This window comes from Centroberyx affinis, unplaced genomic scaffold (assembly GCF_046629955.1).
Source record: "Centroberyx affinis isolate AG114_WGS23_722 - 3 ecotype Tasmania unplaced genomic scaffold, CSIRO-AGI_Caff_v1 ptg000645l_1, whole genome shotgun sequence".
Taxonomy (NCBI): domain Eukaryota; kingdom Metazoa; phylum Chordata; class Actinopteri; order Beryciformes; family Berycidae; genus Centroberyx; species Centroberyx affinis.
In genome coordinates, this window is record NW_027279271.1 from 115,001 (window position 1) to 133,111 (window position 18,111).

General features: G+C 43.1%; 1 protein-coding gene across 1 annotated transcript in view; it reads left to right on the top strand.

The window, feature by feature from the left end:
* The window catches only part of LOC139643707 (protein shisa-8), a 97,722-nt gene extending 80,195 nt beyond the window's left edge, over positions 1 to 17,527 (top strand). The window contains exons 3-4 of the mRNA XM_071518939.1: positions 6,383 to 6,499; positions 16,986 to 17,527. Coding sequence (XP_071375040.1) covers positions 6,383 to 6,499; positions 16,986 to 17,527 — 659 coding nt within the window. The remainder of the gene's footprint in view (positions 1 to 6,382; positions 6,500 to 16,985) is intronic.
* Positions 17,528 to 18,111: the final 584 nt, after the last annotated feature.

Consider the following 18,111-nt stretch of genomic DNA (forward strand, 5'->3'; position numbering starts at 1 on the left):
AAGCCTCAATCACAATGCTTTAAATAACGAAACAAATTCGCACTAAAACATTTCCAAACGCCTCATCATGCTCTTTCTCTCTCGCAGTTTCTATCGCTCATACCTTCCCACACATACACACACACACACACACACACACACACACACACGCACATACAGAATTTTGTTCATATACTGTAAGTCCTCTCACTTCCTTTTCCCAGTCTCTTTAATAAACATAAATCTGAATTCTTATGAATCCTGCTCCATGGAGGCCTCTACATCAAAAAACGTCACTCACTCACACACTCACACAAGCACACACACACACACACACACACACACACACACACACACACACACACACACACACACACACACAGGGAAATGTAGGACATTCAGAGAGAATTTATTCAAGAATACAGAGTAACAGTAAAGAATGTATCGCCTTTCCCTCCGCTCTCTCCCGCTCTCACAGTGTGGTCGCATGAAAGCGAAACCACAGTGATAGAAAATATCTGCTTATACAGTACTATTATGGCTATATTATGGTTTGGTTTGGTTTGGATTGGTTTGGTTTGGTTTGGTTTGGTTTGGTTTGGTTTGGATTGGATTGGATTGGTTTGGTTTGGTTTGGATTGGATTGGATTGGATTGGTTTGGTTTGGTTTGGTTTGGTTTGGTTTGGATTGGATTGGTTTGGTTTGGTTTGGATTGGATTGGATTGGATTGGTTTGGTTTGGTTTGGATTGGTTTGGTTTGGATTGGATTGGTTTGGTTTGGTTTGGATTGGTTTGGTTTGGATTGGTTTGGTTTGGTTTGGTTTGGATTGGATTGGATTGGTTTGGTTTGGTTTGGTTTGGATTGGATTGGTTTGGATTGGATTGGTTTGGATTGGATTGGATTGGATTGGATTGGTTTGGTTTGGATTGGATTGGATTGGATTGGATTGGTTTGGTTTGGTTTGGATTGGATTGGTTTGGTTTGGTTTGGTTTGGTTTGGTTTGGATTGGTTTGGATTGGTTTGGTTTGGTTTGGATTGGTTTGGATTGGTTTGGTTTGGTTTGAATTTGGTTTAGTTTGGTTTGGTTTGGTTTGGATTGGATTGATTTGGTTTGGTTTGGTTTGAATTTGGTTTAGTTTGGTTTGGTTTGGTTTGGTTCGGTTTAATTTGGTTTGGTTGTGTTTGGTTTAGTTTAGTTTGCTTTGGTTTGGTATTACTTTTATTTCAGCTCTTTAGTCCCTATTAGCTGGTACCAAGGTAATTAAGGTGGTAATCTTTCTGAAGTACACATAAAAACACACAAAATCTGACAGTCTGGTCTCATGAAATTTCATGAAATGAGCACGATGTCTGAAAATGGAAATAATGTAATTTCCCACCATGAAAGGATTACACCTGAGGAGACACAACTAGAAACATTTGCCTTCAACTCTGGTAAACCAGGTTCAATTCCCTCAACTCACTCTTCAACTCATGTGAAAAAATGTACTTCCCTGAGTGAAGTTTTCATGTTCAAGTTTTTATTATTTAACCATGATCAAAACATTACCATAACCATAACTAAACAGTTTTATGTACCTAAAAGTTTTAGCTGCCCAAACCTAACCTTAATCTTAAATGTGTTTCTTTTACTTGCCTAAACATAACCAACAGCTAACATTTTAATGTGACGAATATGTGAAAAACTCCTATTTTTTGCTCATGTTTCTCAAAATTTTGTGAGACTGTGTTGGAAATAGATTAAAAAAAAAAATTAGTGGGATAAAAGAACATCAAAAAACTCTTTAAAATAAAAGACAACAAACTCATCTCCCATCTGGACTGCAGCTCCCTCCTACAGTCGCTTACATTCCCTTCATCCCCTAAAACTCATCCAGAACGCTGCAGGCTGCTTCGTCTTCAGCTTCCCCATATTTTTTCCGTGTCCTCTTCATATCGACTCCTCATATCCAATTCAAAACCCCGGTGTTAAGGCTGCAAATGGACGGCTCTCCCCTCCCTGCTCCGACCCGGTCGTCCCTCCACCCCCCTGGATCCCCCGCTCATGAAAACTCATCTTTTCAAAAAGCACTTCACATCATCTTCTCCCCTCTTCTCTCACTCTCCTTAGCTCTTGTTTTATTTATTTTTCCAGTACTTCTCTCTTACATGATCATTCTATGGTCACAGGAATAGAATATTGCAGTAGCATTGTGGCCTTGACCCTTGCACTCCTTCCTATTGGTTGCTTGTAATTGTGGATTTAGGAATTATTCTGCTGGTGTACTGGTGTACTCATTTCAAGTTACTCTGGATGAGAGCTAAATGCCTTAAATGTAAATGTAAATCCTAAAAACTTGGTACAAGGTACATAACTAATATACTATATGAAAAAAAAATCATACCGACATACTGGCCCACTTCTCTGTCTACAATTTTCCCCATTTATTTCTGTTATAAATATATCTACAAAATATCTATCTACTAAATATCCAATAAATGTTTGTCTGTTGCCTGATAGGTGCTGCAGATAGATGCTGCACTGTAGAAATATAGAGGGGAAAAAAGAGAAAAGAGAAATTAGATCAGGAAAAAAGAATCAACATGAATATTTTCTGTTTCTTTATGGATATATAGTCATAAGAGAGGAGTGGAACAGCTGTATCTCTCTCACTTTTTGAGAGATACAAAAGTTTTCCTCTGACCGCTAGGGTCAACCTAAACCATCTCTCTCTCTCTCTGTCTCCCTCTCTGTCTCTGTCTGTCTCTCTTTCTCTCTCTCTCTCTCTCTCTCACTCTGTATGTGTGTGTGTGTGTGTGTGTGTGTGTGTGTGTGTGTGCTCTCTTCTGGCTGGGAACAGCCCTGTGGTCAAACTGGAGACTGGCCAGGGATCTTTCCATCAATTAGTTGATTTTCCCTCTCCATCTCTCCCTTCATCTCTCTCTCTCTCTCACTCTCTCTCTCTCTCTCTCTCTCCCTCTCTTATTATTTCCACTGTTGTTTGGCTCGCTAGAAGAAAAGCTTGTGAACACGATGTCAGGCTGTAGGACACTTGAAGTGCACAAGCCATTATATTATTGTTATGGAGTTATACGTTTCCTCAAAAGCTCCATAAAAATTCATTCATTCTCCATTGTGGATGTTTGTGGACAAATAAATATAACGCCATTTCTTTCAGTAATTGAATGACAGAGCAAACAGACGAGAGCAGGAAAGCAGTTTATACCAGAGGTTTACATAAAACAATAACCAGACGCATTTAACACACACATACACACATGTATATAAACACACACACACACACACCAATACAAAACACAGTTCTGCCTCCCTGCACTCCGCACTGCGCAGCGCCACAGCGTGTCATCATTGCGTATCAATTACACGGGGAAGTGAAGATCTATTTCTAATTCAATCAGTCAGCACTGGTGTCACATCCCTCGCTCTCCAGCTCTCTCTCTCTCTCTCTCTCTCTCTCTCTGCCTCGTCCGCTCCCTCCGCCTCGCTCTCCTTTTTCCCCCTCGCTTGATTCTCACTGATGCGTCTCAGGCATCGCAGCCTCCATTTCCAAACTGGGGCTGGTGGAGGCTGGTGCTAGGTTTGTGTGTCTGTTTATGTGTGTGTGTGTGTGTGTGTGTGAGAGAGAGAGTGTGTGTGTGTGTGTGTGTGTGTGTGTGTGTGTGTGAGAGAGTGTGTGAGTGCTTGTACTTCTATGCTTGTGAGAACCAGTTTGAGTTTGAAACCTTCAGAGTGAGGACATTATCATGAAGAACCAGTCGTCTCTTCCTCATGGGCTGATTTAGGGGTAGGACTTGGGTTTAGTGTCAAAGGTGCTATGTGAAATATTTGTAAACATCAATATATCATTGTCAGATGAATTGTGATACCTTGGTATATTTATTGTAAACAAATGGCACCATGGTCTAGATGATTGGTAGCCTCTATCTCACACCAGTGGTCTTGTTTCTGCTAGCGTTACTCAAAATTGAGACCATATTTCCCATAAACTCTGTTGCTTCATGGTGCAAAGATGATGTTACTACTTGTCCTTCCCCCCCCCCACAGTTGTCACTCTGTGTGTTTGTTTTCTCTTTAGCTTTACTGAAGAGGATCAACATGTTGGAAGTGATTTTTCCATCAGCCTTTCACTCGTTCCATCATCTGCCATTGCGAGAAACTGTGAAAGCTTTAGCTCTATTTGCTGTAGAACAGTGATTCTCAACCTTTTTCATATCAAGGAGCCTAATTCAGTCCAGATTAGAGCCACGGACCCCGATTTGATGAGATTTTGTCTCTCAGACCCAAATCTGAGAATATTTTTATTGTGAGATATGATTTTGTCCAGAATTCCTTGACTATCCGTATTGTAGGTCGAGAGATAACAGTGAAACTATGATTAAAACAGTCATTCTTCTACATTCTCTAATTGTGTTCACTTGTAAATTAAATAATGGTGAAGTTTAACAATTCATCAATTTGCTGGAGACCCCCCGGAACCCCCTCAAGGACCCCTGGTGGTCCCTGGACCCCACATTGAGAACCACTGCTCTAGAAGAACAGCGCCCTCTTCCTGTTTTGTGCCATAAAGCAATCCAGATTTCCCACCAAATGCGACCCGGTGGCACAAATTTAAAAATGCAGCATAGAGGCTTCTCAGCAATGGTCTCATTTGTTTACGATAATGCGTAATTAATGTGTACTAATCTACTAGGCTACTAATCTAATAATGTCTCAAAATGTATATGGTAATGATTTATTGATGTTAAAATGTTACATGTAGCACCTTTAAGGATAGAATGAGGTTTAGGGTTAAGGTTAGGGTTAAGGTTAGGCATGGAGTGGTGTGGTGAGGGTTCAGGTTTGAGGTTAGGGAATCAATGTAATCAATGGAAGGTCCTCACAAGCATGAGAGAGCAAGGGTGTGTGTGCTGTGTGCATTATGTGTGTATACTCTGTGTGCAGTGTGTCCGTGTATATAAGAGAAAAAATAAAGAATTGAAGAGGGAGTAAACTGTTTGTGTTTGCATGCGTGTGTGTGTGTGTGTCCTTGAATTACACGCAATATGCTCTCAAATTGTTTTGTGCACCAACAGATTTGTGGGTGTGTGTTTGCTATTGTGCATGTGAGCCGTGTCCTTGCCTGTATGCAAAGCGTATGTTAAGTAACGTTTTGTACTATCCTTGGAAGCCCGAACATCAAAAGGCTTTACAAACATATTTGTGTTTTTTCTGCAGAAGCATTACATAACGCGGGCTGATAGGACGCGCAAATGGTTATCGAGCCTCAACTAATCATTACATCCATTCTCTCTAAAAGAGCTTAAGTAGCATCCGACGTCATAATTTCACCCTATTTTTCACTACAACTGAAGACTAACATTATACACAACATGTGAAAGTATGATTCATGCTCCCAAAGCCAAGCTAAAACCAATAAAAATACATTGTGCAAGTCAAGAATTCTCTCTTAGTTAAAGTTGAATTGAAGGTTCATGCAGGACGCTGAATGTATGTATCATATTATCAGTTCTGATACAAGAGGAATACATGATATATCAATTTTACATTTACATTTTACATTTATATAACACTAAATGTAATGCAGTTTGTCTTATCAGTTTCACAGGACAGAGAAACATTACTCAAGCCAAATGAATAAATTCTAACATATCATCTGGTGGAAGCTTTTATCCAGAGCTATGTTTTAATATGAGTGGACTCAGTGGGAATCAAACCCGGAGTGAGTGTGAGTGGTAGTGTCTTATGCTACTGCACACTGAGCTACACAGATTAAAAGAAAATCCTTGATCAATGCCTTGGCAAAGCATCTCCATGTCCCACTTTAATGAGACGCATAAATCCATACAGTGTATGATATATATCAATCTTTACTTCATCTGTGCTCGGTGTTCTGTTGTTGAAGCTTGAAGCACCCATTTCAGTGTCCAGTGCATATAGAGACGCATGGCCAGAGCAAACCGTGCGTGTGTGTGTGTGTGTGTGTGTGTGTGTGTGTGTGTGTGCATCCTTACATTGCACATACTGTATATATAGCCTATAGTACTTTACATGTGTAAATGAATGAGTATATAAGCGAGTGTGTTATTTGTGTGTGGGTCATCTTCTCCTTTGAGACAAGTAAACAGCTGTCCTGAAGCAACATATTTCTTAATGTGTTTACTTGTTACCCTCTTGTGAGGATGTGATAAATTGGTGTGTGTGTGTGTGTGTGTGAGTGTGTGTGAGAGAGAGAGAGAGAGAGAGAGAGAAAGTATGTAATAAAATCCAGTGACAGCAGTAATCGTGAACCCCTGTCCTCTCCCCATGTAACCTAACAACCTGCTGCATCATAACAAAGTAATTTTCTCTCTCTCTCTCTCTCTCTCTCTCTCTCTCCCTCCCACTCCCTCTCTCTCTCAGACCATAACCATCTGAACAACGCGGCGTTGTCTCCCTTGGGTCCGGCCATGGCCTTGTCTCACCCTCACAACAACCTGGGAATTGGATTCAACAAGTACACCTCGCTCAAGGCTGTGGGTGAGTGGGCTCACACACACACACACACACACACACACACACACCGGACAGCGACTAATGGATTACACCACTAATGCGGACATAACAGGACAGATACAGTACACAGGCTCACTGTAGAATGGTCATGCTAAAGCCAAAGCTTATATAAGAAAACGTGTATCAGGAGGGCAGATGATGAAAGACACTAAACGTTCCCATATTGATGCACACTGGATGGGCCAACTGGTCAGGCGAGGCCACCACCCATTAAGATAATGGATTTTTTATGGGTCTGACTCTCATCCAATCATGTTGAATCATGATTCATGTTCAGTACTGTGGCTGATTTCGTAGTCCATATAACTGCATTAAGGCAGCGCTACTGTAAAGACAGAGACCAAAGCATGTGTGCATTTTAGAAATTTACATACAATTCAGTAATGTCCCCTCCTCACATATAGAAATGTGCTCCCAACTGTGGAGGCGTTCATGGGTTTAATATTCTAAAGGTTACTGCAGCCGGATGGTAGAGTGACAGGCAAAATGATGCATTAAGAAAAATCCATAGGTGTGTAATAAAAGACACAGTGCACTCCATGGCTGGTTTCTGACAACTATTGCCAAACCCGATTATCATGAGATCACAACTTTTCATACCGCCTTTTTGGATATGAGGTTGATTCTGATTCGCATCATTGCCATACCAAAAAATACAAACTTTAGATTTAAAATAAAGGATTTATCATACAGCAATAATAGGTGGAGAGGAGGTGTACTGTGTATGATGGTGATGTAACTAATACCATAGGCATCAACAAAGTACCTATAATCACAATGTAGAATGTTCTCATGGGTATTATGACTTTTATATAGCGATTAGTTAGCTGGGCAATTCAATTGTTGATAATGCATCTAATTTATGGGATAATGTGATTTATAATAATTATCAGTGTAGCTGCAACATGGATTGAGCAATAAGACTGCTTTGTTGAAGCTGTATGAATACCAATACATCACTAATATTATATTAGAGGGTTCAAAATGATGCTTTTTCGTCATTGTGGTGATGCATTGGGATCCTCCTGTCATTTTGTTGGATTAATTTGGTATCTACTGTATCACTACATAACTCATACATAATGTGATATTAACGATGTGGGATTGCATTAACGGTGCATTAGGTTTTGATGGGGGAAGGTCCTGTATTGAACACAGCAGGCATTACCACAACAGAAACACTGTTTGTTACGGGTGGATTAGTCATCTGGCTGAAACGTGGCCACTATAATGGTGGCAGTTATTGACTGTAAATAAATGTGAATCAGCTATGGAAAAAAAGGTAGGATACCAGCGGTGATGACATAACTCATAACCACTCAGTCAGTTCACACTATAAAAGAATGGATATAAAAAAGAGAGTAATAATTTGAAAAACACACACAAATAAACACATAAATACAAACCACTATACACACAGACACACACAAAGGAAAACGTCAGCCAACACATAAATCACCAAACACCTAAATCACCAAACACCAAGTACACATAGGTAACAGCAAATGTCCACGCGCACACACACACAGACACACACACACACACACACACACACACACACACAAAGTCAGGCGTTGCTGGGCGGTGAGTGACAGTATGTGTCTGGACAGCAGCAGGGTGAAGAAGCTGGTTCAAGGCCTCAAGGTAGCCCTCTGGCCACACACACACACACACACACACACACACACGTAATCACTATGCTTCCAAAACAACCTACACATACACACCATCACTATGCCCGCACCCGTCCCCCATCCCCCCCGCCCGCCCGCCCACACCATACGCTCCCATGCACAGACACACACGCAAGGGACACAAATGCAAACACGTACACACACACACACACACACACACACACGCCCCATCTATCATCTGATCACTGTAGACAGATAAGGACACGCTGACGGTTATGAGGAAGGACAGCCTGACACATGTACATGTACTGTTCATTGACACAGTATGCAGAGATAGACAGAGCTGCACATCACAGCTAAAGAGTAGCAGACAGCACAGTTAAGAAGCACCGGACACTGTTCATACTACAGCTAGGAGAAGCAGCTTTGAAGGCATCTATTTATCTGTCAGAGTTTTAACACTAGAAAGGCCGAGCCACAGGGAAGTGTGGGAGATTTTTTAACTCACATGAAGGCCCGTGAAGGCCTGCAAATGTATAATCAGTATAATATTCAGCACACAGGAGTGGAGATGAATACGTACAATAATATCTGTAACCAGGCCATTCTTCAGTAACTTTCCATTCTCCACCGGTGCGAGATGAACAAGGGTTCTGACCAGAGACGGCCTTGAGTGTCCGGTTGAAACTGGATTTTGTTATGCAGACATGCACCCTGCTAGCATAATGTTTTAAGTTTGATACAAAACATAGCAAATACATCATTATTTTTATCAATGTTTGAGGTTATGTTGACATTGTTTTTGCTGGGAAGACGAGAAAGCAGCAATTAAAAAGTTAGGTACTTTTGCAGAGAGGTGGTACCTGTGTTAAGGCTCCACCGAAAGGGGGAGCATATTAAGGTATATACAGGATGATTAATAGAATTTGGTTCAGTTGCTTCCATGGAACCAGCTCGGGTTGTCTGAATTTGATTTGTCAGTAAACTCTAGCATATTGAACTCTATTGCATTTGTTTGAATTATTTTGTAATGAGATTGAAGACGTGTGGCTGAAGACCTGACGACATCTGGCCCATCTGAAGGTTTTTCTCCCGCAGAAGTGAGACAGCTGTTTTGAATTTCAGGATAGAAATCTTTCATTTTCAAAATGTCCCTCCTGTTCCTGTCATGTTTTTTAAATCACGTAAGGAAATAGTAATTATAACTAAATTTACCTGCTTCAATTGTTTACTTGATGGCCAAAATCCACTGGCTTTTCTAGTGTCGAAGCACTTGATGATTAGCTAAAAATGGAGTATATAATGAATTGGATTGTAGACTTAAGCATGGATGGGTAGAATAGAACAGAATAGAACAGAATAGAATGGAATAGAATAGAATAGAATAGAATAGAATAGAATAGAATAGAGTAGAATAGAATGGAATAGAATAGAATAGAATAGAATAGAATAGAATAGAATAGAATAGAATAGAACAGAATAGAATGGAATAGAATAGAATGCTTCTCTTTCTCTGCCCACTTTTTCTTCTTTTCTCTGCTTCCTTTTCTGGTGTAAATAGCGAGATAGAGAGAAAGGAGAGTGTGGAAGACTCTGTGTGTGTGTGTGTGTGTGTGTGTGATTGCATAAATTCATATGTGCGATAGAGAGATCAGATTTACGGGGCGGAGGGCAGTCGAGGGGGAAGTGTGACAGACTTTGGGTGTGTTCATGTGAGCGAGTTTGTGTTTGCATAAATGTGCGCGTGCAATAGCGAGAGGGAGAGAGAGAGAGAGAGAGAGAGAGAGGAGAAGAAGTAGAGAAAGTCAGGAGAGGCGGGCTGGGAAAACCCGAGTGAGGGAAGTGACTGAAAGGGAGAGAGAGAGAGAGAGAGAGAGAGAGAGAGAGAGAGTATCCCATCTCATTATTCTGCTCAGTGACTGAGAAACGAAGGCTGATTGCACCGGGGGATCTTCAGCAGCGCCGCCCCAGCCACTCAGCCACATTATGCAGGAAAATACTTAAGAATAACAAATCCCGCACACGACGAGGCACAATACTCCTCTCTCTCTCTCTCTCCTTTCTCTCTCTCTCCGCTCTCTCTCTCTCTCCGTTTGATGCCACCGAGATGATGAACGACTCCCTCTCTGTTCCCCTCAGTCTCGTATCTGCTCTGTTTTTGTTTCTCGCTCTCACACGCACACACACACACACACACATACACATAGGGGAGCACACACGTGGCTGCACACACACACACACTTACTCTTCCGGTGCGGCGCCGTTTGAGTGGCGTGCCACGCTCGCTGCCGACGGGGACACCGGTCCTGCGGCTCTGCAGGTCGGCATGCTCTTAATGATGCACAGCACATGTATACACACACACACACATGTACGGTGCATGCACACAAACACACATGACCCACACACTACGCGCATAAATGTGCACACACTTTGAAATTTACATCTCTGCATACTCGTTTGCATGTTCTGTCTCTCTTTTCAGGTCTCTCTCTCTTTCTCTTTGTAGTTTGCTTCCTTTCTCTCTCTCTCTCTCGTTCTCTCTTTCTCTCTCTCTCTCTCTTTTGCTCTCATTCCCTCTAGAGGTTATTCGCTTTGTCTTGTTTCATGACTTGAGTAGACAGACATATGGCTGCGCACACACACACACACACACACACACACACAAGGCTGCACAGATGGCAACATAAGCATAAAAACCGGTCGACACACAATAAGATTCCCGACAATGGCGGTGACATTCATGAAATGACTTTAAAGGGGGGAAAACCAAAAATTTTAATATCATTCAGAAGGTAATAGAGCATAATAGAAGAGCCTGCTGATGCCTGCAAATTCATCAAGAACACACTGCAAAACCATTAAGTCGCTGCATCACCATGGAACAAAGCCATAGCCAATGGGAGAATGAATGCAGTATAGTAATTTACGATCTAAATAAAGGTTCTGTCACAATCTGAATGTCTTTTATGTCAACAATAAATTCTTAAAACACATGAAAACAATGCCAAACCTGTGTGAATTATTTTGTTTACCTTTATATTGTGATGTCAAAGCCACCAAAAATATCTCTTCCATTGCCTTCTGAATCATTTTAAAAATTTGTAAGATGACTGGTGTTCCCCTTTAAGAAACACATTACTTACACACAAACAGATATATACTCTACATACATTCCAATCCAATCATCTTTTCACACATGCTTCCCAGTTCTGCAGTGGGCCAATAAACAACCTGCCGGTTCCTGACAGTCTGGCTGTGTGGACAAAGTCATGTCTAGGACACTCTACAGTTTGGATAGGACAGCAGACCCTGGGCCAGCTAACCTGTGCCAGGTGAAACAGCGGGTATCTGGACCGAGCTGCTCTGAAGTCTTCATTGCGCTTTATGGATTTTATACAGTTAACGGCTTGTGTGTGTGTGTCTGGAAAAGTTTATTTCAATGGAAGACATGAGAGATGGTTAACTAGTTCCTTCTTTATCATTAGAAGGAAAGAAGGAAGACATGGAAGAAATGGAGGTAGTAGAGAGAGAGAAAAGCAAGGAAGGGGACAGAAGGGAGGAAGGAAGGGAGGGAGGAAGGAAGGAAGGAAAGAAGGAAGACATGGAAGAAATGTGGGCAGGAGAAACCAAGGAAGGAAGGAAAGAAGGAAGACATGGAAGAAATGGAGGCAGGAGGGACCAAGGAAGGAAGGAAGGAAGGAAGGAAAGAAGGAAGAAATGGAAGGAAGGAAGGAAGGAAGGAAGGACGGAAGGGAGGAAGGAAGGAAGGAAACAAGGAAGACATGGAAGAAATGGAAGGAAGGAAGGAAGGAAGGAAGGACGGAAGGGAGGAAGGAAGGAAGGAAACAAGGAAGACATGGAAGAAATGGAGGCAGAAGAGACCAAGGAAGGAATGAAATAAGGAAGGAAGGATGGAAGGAAAGAAGGAAGACATGAAAGAAATGGAGGCAGGAGAGACCAAGGAAGGAAGGAAGGAAGGAAAAGTCAAAAGTTCAGTAAACTCTGTGCCAGGTGTAGCAGCAGGAGTCCGGCCCAAGCTGCTCCTACACTGTATCTATCTTAATTAAACTACTGAAAGCAAAGGACGGGTAGACCAGCGGCAAGAAAAAGCAGGATGAAGGCGTAAAAGGTTAGAGAGGGAGAGCGAGCAGACAGAGAGAGAATGAACAAGTAGAAAGTTAGAGATTGAGAATAATGAACTGAAAGAGTAGAATTCAGCCCGTCTAGTCTCATTTTGGTTTTAATTCATGGAGCTCTCTATTGTTTCCTTTGACGAAGAAGTTTGAAAATTCAGTGTTAGTCTTTGAAATCCTCAATAGAGCAAGTGTCAAGTCTGGTTGAGGGAAGGGAAAGGACAGCATGAGACAGACGGCGGAAGGATATTCTGTAAGAAGGTGTGATGGACTTCTTGCCTTCTTTCATTAAGACTGACTGAAATCCGTCTTAATTAAATTCTAACCACCCGAGAGGCTGAGCCGCCTTGGAAAGATTGCAGTTAAAAAAAAAAAAAAAAGAAAGCTGTCAAGAAGCTGTCAATTTCGGTGAACATTTTGATATTTTCTGATGCAAGCTCACCTGCATTGGAGAAAATTTTAGAAAAACTGCTTGAAGCCGATTCAGAAAAATGAAAGATTTATGGAGGAATATGAAATGCACCGCAAAATATATCCATCCATCCAGTCATTTAATGTAGTGTTGAGCCTTGAATTCCTAGTTTTGCCTTTGTCATTCGCATTCTTGAATTGCATTGAAACAAGTGAATTTACAGCCTCACTGGCAGGTTTTTCACTCGTTTGAAGATTTTTTTTTTTTTTTAGCCTCAATACAAAAATAAATCACCTGTTGCTTATTTTGCAGTGTGGGTAGTGCATTCTTAAGTATCTGCTTCAGGTGACATAATGGGTGAAAGAACCTTTGAGAGACTTTGGGATTTTTGAAGACTATAAGAAGTGGAATGATCTCTGATTCCTCAGAAGAAGAAGAAGAAGAAGAAGAAGAAAAAGAAGAAGGCTTTTGAAGATGAAGCGGCTCATCTGGGTTTCATGTTTTGCACTACAGGATCGGGGTCCTGTGGTTCTTGAGATTTTTCGGTCTTTGACATTGCTGAGTGAATTTACTCGTCGCCGTGGGAAGCAGCAGGTTCTTCAGGTGGAGAGCCACTGGAAAAGACATCTCTGGGCCATGAAGCGTGAGAGAAGGAAGAGTGAGAGATGGACAGACAGAAAATAAAGGAGAAAATGATAGAAGAAAGAGTAACAGAGGTCAAATGGATAGAGCAGGGGTGAAACATACAGTGACATGAATGGTGGGTGACATGCCAAAAAACACATTATGATTATTTGGAAACATTATGCACAGGTATTGTGTCTTATATAGGTCTTATGCCATTGCAGCATGTGTTAATAAGCAGGTTTTCTCAGCATCACTCCTCAACCATAATTAAACGGCATAAAAATAGACCAAATAGAATATGTTATCGCACTCTGGAATCCTTTGGAGGGCCAACGTTATGCGGTAATAATGCGGTGGCCCAGATTTGGCCCACGGGCCTTGCTTTAGGCTGCCATTGGGATAGAAGGCAAAAAAAAAATTAAATTGTTGAAGAAGCTGAAGAGTAGGAGAGAAGTAAAATAAAGCCAAATGGTAAAGGAAGAGAGAGAGAGAGCGGATGGAGAGGTGGTGAAATGGACAGAGGGGATCCTGCTGTCCGGTGCTTCTTCTACCTATTTGCATTTTAAGTTGTCGACTTTTCAAAAGTTCGCAAAAACCAGAAACATAGTTTAGCGAGATAAGAAAGCGAATAAAGACAAAGAGAAACACGACGAGGCAGGAAAGACGGGACTTCGGCCAGCGAGGCCCAGCACCCGCATCCACTGCCAGGTAGACTCGCTGCGTGTGACAGATGTCTGGAAGAGAGGCAACACAAACAGACACCCACACACACACACACACACACACACACACACACACACACACACACACTCGAAGACGACACATTCAGCCAAGCACTCAGACGGCAGACAGTGAGTGTAATGATGCGGACCCGGTGTATCAGGATACTGGACTAAGACTCGCCTTGTAAACAGATAATCACACATGTAGCATACAAGAAGACAAACTATCCATATATACACATAGTGCTGACTCTAGCATAATAAGCGCATGGTAGTTTCTTAAGCGCAAAGTGATAAATATGATGCATCAAAACTATACAAAACAGATCTATGCCCAAAGGATTTTTCCAAACTGTTTCTGCTTGTAATATGTTGTAAAATGATCTCCCTGCTTTCTCCATTGATTCCACACAAGTAGGAATTGCATTTAAAAACTAAGTAGGGCTTCTCCACATTAAACCCGCAGAGTATTCCAACCTGTTCCAATGAGCTGGTGAACGCTGCCACTCTCCACTGCCAAAGCCATGTGATGCGCTTTAGTGCACATGGAGCAAATCGAGCCGCTTCTTCCCCTTTTTTCAGCAGGCGAACAATGTATGTAAATGTGTGTTCCTGCTTGGCACACATACAGCTGAGCACACATGGACACAAACACATAAAACCCACATACACACACACACACACACACACACACACACACGCAGACGGTCTAATCCCCTACACGTGCCCGGCGGCTTGCAAATCCTGGCACATTTAGCGAAAAAATAAGAGCGAGAAAGTTCCTCCATTCATTCCCCTGTCATCAATATTGTAGCACTTGAGTGCCTTCTAAAGAAAGAATATGCCTCCTAAATCTCTCTGATTTGACCGGTGAAATGGATTCATTTTAATTATTCTGTCTCTGTCTCCCTCTCTCTCTGTCTCTTAATGTCTCGCTCTGTCTCTTAATCTCTCTCGCCCGCTCCCTCGCTCTCTCCCTCTCGCTCTCTCTCTCTCTCTCTGGAAACTTTTAGGGAATATTTTCACAGGTGCTCAGTATAAGCCGTATAATTTTACACTTCATTCGGAGTTAGACACTTTAGAATTAAGAGTTTTTAAGATGCGGTGAGAATTTGAGAATTTTTACTGCGCAAAGCACAGGACAATGCAGTCTTGGCTACTACCTAAAATGAAAATCCATAAGATATTATCAGGAATATTCAAAATAGAGAGAATTAACCTCCGCACAGCTGACTGGAAAATGTGGGAAAACAGTGACCATATAAGGAGTCCCCAGTTATAAGTATAAGGAGTCCAACTGCGACTAAATAGTAAGAAATAATAGCTGTGATGTAACTTTTTAATGTAACATTTAATCTCGCATGCAAGCTAGCTGTTGGATTCTAGAACCATACATAAGCCTATAATACACATGATATGGAATTACAGTGGATAACATTGATAAAACTATTAAATTATTACATTTTTAGTAGAAAAGAGGAGGTAAAGAGAACAGTGTTGGCAGCAGTATCTGTTATTTCATCCATTTCACTCCTTCAACAGGCAATTGCTCATTGCCCTCTTTGCCCATTGCCCAGTTGCTCATATGAGAAATTTTGCCCCAAATTTGCCTGATGGTACAGCTTAAGAGAAAGAGACCGATTCAGAGCAATGAAGACAGACAGAGAGAGAGGGAGCAAGAGAAGAACAACAGCATCCAGAGGAATGTTGTCGTTTTTCTCACTCTCTTATTTCTCTCCAGGAAAAGAAAGGGAGCAATAAAAAAAAACGGGGCTAAGCAAACAAGGTTGTTAGTGTCTTTGGGGCAGGGGGGCGGGGGGGCGAGGGGAGGGGGGGGGGCCAGCGGCGATGACCTCACAGCAGAGTGGAGCTCCACTCAGAGACCTCGCGCTAATCTGACTCGACACGCCCAACCCGCTCTATTTTTATTCCCCACAAATCTCCCGTTTTAGCAAAAGCAACACGAGTGAGTGTTTGCCCCCTCTTTTCCTTGTTGGTTGTTTTCTTGTTTCTCATTTTCTTTCTCTCTCTCTCTCTCTCTCTCTCTCTCTCTCTCTTCCTCTCTCTCTCTCTCCGGTGCTGCTGGCATTTTTTAACCCCCCCTGCCCAGTGCATGGACAGTTGCTCGAATCAATATGATGCAGACAAACACATACATGCGCGTGCACACACACACACACACACACACACACACACACACACACACACACACACACACACACACACACACACACACACACACATAAACCCTGCGGGCAAACTCTGTGGATCCGGCTTAGCCTTCTATTTTTTATTTGTTTACCTGACAGATTTGGTTAGAGGGTGTATGTGTGAAATTGTGTGTGTGTGTGTGTGTGTTTCTTTGTGTGTGTGTATCTGTGTGGGGGTTGGTTTATGAATCTGTATGAGTGTGTGTGTCTCTCTCTGTGTGTGTGTGTGTGTGTGTGTGTGTGTGTGTGTGTGTGTGTGTGTGTGTGTGACCAGACGAGGCTACAGGCGTCTGACTAAGTTCAGGGTGAGAATGTGTCTCACCTTGATTCCTCACTCACAGACACACACACACACACACACACACACACACACACACACACACACACACACAGAGGCTAATTGCCTGTTTAATTGGCCAGAAATATTATGAAAAGATCATGGTGTGAGGTGAGCTTTGCCCTTATCAACGGTTTTACAAACTGTTTGTTTTAAGCCTGCCATTTTGCACTGTATACTCATCTCATTATGCCTATGCTGTTTGTTGTTCTTATGCTGTAATTAGGGTTTTTTTAATCTCCTTTACTCACATATACTCATTGCTTTGCTCATGTAATTGTCTTAATTCTTCAGGATTACAATTTAATCACGTCTCTCCCTTCCCTTTCCCCTCCTCCCCTCTCTCTCTCCACCACCGCTCCCCCTCCCCAGACACGGCCGCGCGAGACTACTACAAGAGCTACCCCATGGTGGACTACACCCACCGCCAGTCCCCGCCCACCTTCCAGCCCATCGCCTTCCACCCCAAGGACAAGCCCTTCCTCCCGCCGCCGGACATCCACGCGCCGCTCGCCATCACCATCAACGCCTCGCAGATCCCCAAGCCCAAGATCTCCAAGACCAACACGCACCCGCTCACCTCCAGCTCCGCCTTCAAAGCCTGGGACCCCAGCAAGAGCCACGCCCCGCAGCACCCGGCCGCCCACATGGTCCTCCAGGGGCAGCAGCAGCACCACCCCATCCTGCAGCAGCACCAGCAGCACCAGCAGCACCAGCAGCACCAGCAGCAGCACCAGCACCAGCCCCTGCACCAGCAGAACAGCCGGCGCCAGGCCTACTCCAACAAGAGGCAGTTCAGCATCGAGACGCTGCCGGAGCTCTTCTCCCAGCCGCTGGGCTACGGCCACTCGCCGCACATGCACCCCAAGCACAAGGGACTGCCCACCAACAGCAAGACGGAGGTCACCGTCTGAGACACGGGGACGGACGGACGGACGGACGGAGGGAAGAGCCGAGAGAGAGCGGAGGCGAGAGGGAAGATAAACCGAGAATCAGAGAGGAGCGTCGGGCAGTTTGAGTCCACGACGACAGGAAGCAGGGCGGGGGGGGGGTGGGCGGACCGAGCGGATATCGTGTGCGATCTGCTTTTTTTTTTTTTTTTTTAAACTCGCCGTTTTCTTCTTCATTGTCGATGATAATACTAATAATGCGAGTGATGTCTGTGTACTTTAATACCACCGGAACAAAGGGGATAAACTGTGGATCGGCAGGTTTGTGTAGCTGCGGCTCTTTGAACCCGGTGGCTCTCCTAAATAATTGAGCGCTCTCTCAGTGTGTCAGCCTCAGTCTCTCTCCTCCTTCTCCTCCTCCTCCTCCTCTCAACCCTCTGGCATCTCGATGGCACTCGGCGGCGCTCTGTAGCACCACTCGTACACACACACACACACACAAGCACGCACAGACGCAATTTGCCGCAGATACACACACACACACACACACGAGCCAAACCCCCAGACATACTCGTGCCCAGTGTTTTTTCCGAGGCTGGTTGGGGGAG